Source organism: Notechis scutatus, chromosome Z (assembly GCF_049901735.1).
Source record: "Notechis scutatus isolate UNSWTSFEM ecotype Mainland chromosome Z, rNotScu1.2, whole genome shotgun sequence".
Taxonomy (NCBI): Eukaryota; Metazoa; Chordata; class Lepidosauria; order Squamata; family Elapidae; genus Notechis; species Notechis scutatus.
The window spans coordinates 106,492,676-106,497,591 of NC_142025.1; the positions used below are offsets into that span (position 1 = coordinate 106,492,676).

Genomic DNA, 4,916 nt, shown 5'->3' on the forward strand with positions numbered 1-4,916 from the left:
TCAAGTACAATAGATGCAGTTTTCTTTGATATAAAATCAATGAAGGTAGAACCTTTACTGTTAAAAAGTGACATCCAATAAATGAAAGGAACCAAAAGAGGCACAAATGGATTGAATAGATATTTACAGAATATTTCTTTTTCTGGCAGTAAATAAATTAAGATATTCATGTCTAAGGGGAAAACTGTTTCTAGAAATCATTTGAAATAAAATGATTAAATACCTACAATGGAAACATTTTCAAACTGTATCACTTAATGTTAATGATAGTCAGAAAATTTTCCAAATTTGAAGAATTCTTTTCTAAGGATTTCTTTTATGTCTTTATTTCGTAAACTGTAAATGAAGGGATTGACAATGGGGGTAAGAACTGTATATACAAAAGAAAAGCCCTTTTTCATATCTTCAAATTTTCCAGTGGTTGGCAAAATGTAAACAAACATTAAGGATCCATAAAAAATAGAAACTACAGTAAGATGAGAAGAACAAGTGGAAAATGCCTTCTTCTTCCCATCCAGAGATGGGATTTTTAGAATTGCTCTAATAATAAGTGCATAGAATGAAACAGTTATGAAAAATGTAGATAGAAGTCCTACAGATGATGTCATTAAAGCCACACTTTCAATCATCCAAGTGTCACTGCAAGAAAGTCTTACCAGGGGTGTGAAATCACAAAAGAAATGGTCAATTTTGTATCGATTACAGAATGTGAGTTGTGTCAACAAGGATGTTAAAATTGTGATAAGAAATGAACCATTTATCCAAGATATAGTAACTAGCAAGATGCATGTTTTGTTGTTCATAATAAGGACATAATGGAAGGGTCTACATATAGCTAGATAACGATCGTATGACATTGCTGCCAAAAGGTAACACTCTGTAGCTCCCAGTGTGCAAAAGAAATGCATTTGTAAAATGCAACCCCAAAAAGAAATTGACCTCTTTCCAGAAAGAAAAGTGCCCAGCATTTTAGGTATTATAACTGTGGTGTAGCAGATCTCCAAGTAGGAGAGATTAGAAAGGAAGAAGTACATAGGGGTGTGGAGATGCTTTTCCATCATGACCAATGTAATTATGAGAAGGTTTCCAGATAAGGTTACAGTATAAATTGTTAGAAATAATATGAAAAGGAGAGGATTAATGTTTTTAGTGTTCCCAAATCCAAGAAGGATGAATTCTTTTATTCTTGAAGTGTTCTGCCATTCTGAAGACTTTTCAAGCAGCATCTATTCATAAAACATCAACCATTCATTATCTGGAAGTATATGGAACATATAAACATACTGAAATATCTATCAGGTTTTTATAAATTCAGAACTTGTATAATTTTTATTATGTTACTAGCATATATTTTGTATATCATATATTGTTAATTTTTAATATATTACTAGCATATATTGCAAAATGTTTGCACATATATTCACTTTTCATGAATTATGACAAAATTTGCATGGATTCTACAAAACAATGTAGAACTTTCAGATGAGACCAACTAAAATTATAGTCAGTTTTCTTTGTTTGGAAATATTTTCTCCAATTAATGGACTAGATTATTTGCAAATTGCAGATGTGTTGGATTTAAAGGAAAAAAAGTATTCTTATTGCAATATATGCTAGTAATATATTAAAAATTAACAATATATGATATACAAAATATATGCTAGTAACATAATAAAAATTAACAGACATGAAAACAATTAATTTCATTGTAAATATTGCTGTTTAAAAATAAATATTTAAATAACAAGGAATGCTTTTCGAGTATTTTTTCTGTTTATAGAAAATACTAATAATGAAATGAACAACACATAAGCAGAATACCTAAGGTTCTTGTTCTCAAATGAAATCAATATTCCAATTATGTCTAAAGTTAGTATTCAAGGATGCCACATTTTAAAAGAATCAAACAATGTTTTATTAAATCTTGGTCGACTACCTTTCAGTTCACCTCTATTGCATCCTTCTTTTGCTCTCTATGATATGAAGCTATACTACGTGCAAAACAACCAGAATAGTCCCAAGAGGGAAAAATGCTTCTAGAAGATAATTGGCCTCATGGAAATGAAGGTTTGTAGAAAGAGTGTCAATAAGAGAGAGAGGAAAGAGTTCTGATGGTATAATTTTCCAGGAGACTTCACCAACTGCTGATAGTATGCAGAATTCTCTGCTAATTTAGTTCTAAGTTTTAGAATCTGATCTTCCTCAGCACATAAAACTCAAACAAAAAGTAGGCCACAGGAAGGAAATATTTAGGTTGGCGGTGCAGAAATTGACTCAAGAGATATGTCCTTCCCATTTTTAGTGATTAAATTAACCATAGTTTTCTCCTTAGATCTAAGTGGCTTGGTTCCTTAATTAGTTTTCATGCATTGCTTCTTGTTATTCCTTCATGTGCTTTGGAGAATAGGTTGACCCCTTTTTCTTGTAGCAACCCCTCAAAAATCAGAACAGAGCTATCATGTCACCCCTTTTTTTTTATTTTATTAGAAAATTTATATTGCTGCCTACTCACACATGGTGACTCAAGACAGCTTACAAGAACATAAAGCACTATATGAAAGAAATAAAAATAAAAACAATAAAGAAAAATAATAAAATAATAACCCTTTCTGTCCTGTCCCGTCTCCCCCACCCTGAGACAACACAGCAGCCATGGGTATAGTAATGGGCTCCATCTCACTCTGGGTTCCCCAGCCCCATTGGCAAAACCATGTCTTCAAGGCCTTCCAAAACAGTGTTATAGTGGGGGCCAGTCTAATCTCTGGATGGATGATTTCCAGAGAGAGGGAGCTACCCCTGTTTTTGGGTCCCACCAGATGTATCTCCTTGGGAGATGGCACCTGCAACATTCCTTGCTTCCATGATCTAGTGCAGGGGTCCCCAACCACCGGTCCGTGGAACAGGTCCTACCGGGCCGCTGGCTTGCTGGGCACCGCCATCTTTTTTTGAAAAACTTTTTCATCAAAAAAAGATGGCGGCGCCCAGCTGATGCCGGTACCGGGCCACGGCGCCCAGCTGATGCCGGTACCGGGTCGCGGCGTAAAAAAGGTTGGGGATCACTGATCTAGTGGGTCAGGTACATGTGACCAGCAAGAGATGGTACCTCAGATGATCTGGTCCCAAACCACAAAGTGTTTTAAAGATGACAACCATCACCTTGAATTGTACCCAGAAGCAAATTGGCATCCAATGCAGCTCCCACAGGAGAGATGATACATGTGCACACTGACGTTTGCAGGAAACTGTATTGGCTGCTGCATTTTTGCACCAACTGGAGCTTCCAGATGCTTTTCAGGGGCAGCCCCATGTAGAACACATTGCAATAGTCAAGATGGAAAGTGACCAGGGAATGAATGACCATGAGTAGGGATTGCTGATCCAGGAAAGGGTGCATAACCTGCAGTTGTGCAAAGATCCTCCTGGCCACGACTGCCACCTGATCTTTGATCCAGAGTCATGGGTCCAGGAAAAAATACCAAATTAGGCATAGGTATGTTTGGGGTGGTGCCACTCCATCAAAGACCAAAGGTGGCAATTCTCAGTAATCTTTCTTTTCATTAAATAAGACATATCCATTTCTAGCAACTATTCATAGGCTTTCTAGCTTCAATATCTTTTTATGTCGTGGATGCAGTATTCCAAGTGTGATCTTATCAAGGCATTATAAAGTGGTAGTAACACTTCACATGATCTTGATCCCTCTGTTAATGCAGCATTGGCTTTTTGGGCAGCTGCACGCCAAAGGAATATGAATATGAGCAATATGCTGGCTCATTTTCAAGTGATTGTAAACTAGGACTCCAAGATCATTAAAACAGTTATGGCTATTGAGCAAGGCACCATCTATACTGTATATTTGGCACCATCTATACTTGTATATTTGGTCATTTTTGCCTAAGTGTAAAATCTTATTTTTCTCACCATTGCATTTCATCTTGTTAAATAGGGCCCCAGTGTTCAAATATATCAAAATCTTTCTGAACCTTGACCCTATCTTCTGGAGTGTTGCCTATTCCTGCCAGCTAAGTATTGTCTGCAAATTTGATGACTTTCCCTAAATCATTTATATAGATGTTGAAGAGTACTGGTCCTAAGACAGAGCCTTGGGATACCATGCTGCATACGTCCCTCCATTTAGATGCAGTTTCATTAAGGACTACACATTGAATACTGTTGGTCAACCAGTTACTAAACCATCTGCTGTTATTGGTTTCTAACTCATTTTTTTCATTCTCATCAGCTAGTAGATTGTGGTATACTTTATCAAACACCTTGTTCAAGTCCAAGTATATTATGTCCATAGCATTTTGCTGGGCTTCTAATTTGGTCAATTTGTCAAAGAATACACTAAAATTTGTCTCGTATGATCTGTTTCTGACAAACACATGTAGGCTTCTGAGTTATAACTTGTTTGCTTCTGGTTATAACTTGTTTGCCTTTAGGTGTCCACACATTGCTTGATTATCTTTTCCAGAATCTTCCTAGGTATTATATGAGGCTGATAGATCTGCAGTGGATCCATTTTTCCACTTTCTGAGCTTAAATTTTGAAATTTTTTAAAAAATACGTTTTTTCTTAATATTTTCAAGCATAACCTGGAAACGTTAAGAAAGTTTTTAAAAAGAAATATTTTCAATGAAAGACATAATTTTCTACTTTGATTTTTAATTGCACAACACATATGCAATTTGTAAATAATCTAGTCCATTAATTCTATTCAGAGAAAATATTTACAGTAAGTGAAAGTGTAATAAGAAAACCATAAAAGATTTTTTTGTCAGCAAAAGGTCTGTGAAGTGTTGTCAGAATTTTGCAGGTAAATTTCTTCAATGCTGGTCAAATGAACCATTTTTATATTTATTTATTTTACTTTTAACAAACTTAATAATTAACTTATTTATTATTGTAGGATTTGA

General features: G+C 35.2%; 1 protein-coding gene across 1 annotated transcript; it reads right to left on the reverse strand.

The window, feature by feature from the left end:
- Positions 1 to 260: 260 nt before the first annotated feature.
- On the reverse strand, positions 261 to 1,226 carry LOC113429903 (olfactory receptor 2AP1-like). The gene has a single exon (XM_026692406.2). The coding sequence runs from the start codon at positions 1,224 to 1,226 to the stop codon at positions 261 to 263; it is 966 nt and encodes a 321-aa protein (XP_026548191.2).
- Positions 1,227 to 4,916: the final 3,690 nt, after the last annotated feature.

What these genes read in the sequence shown, in the direction of transcription:
- LOC113429903 (XM_026692406.2), bottom strand. Translation starts at nt 1,226, where the DNA reads ATGCTGCTTGAAAAGTCTTCAGAATGGCAGAACACTTCAAGAATAAAA.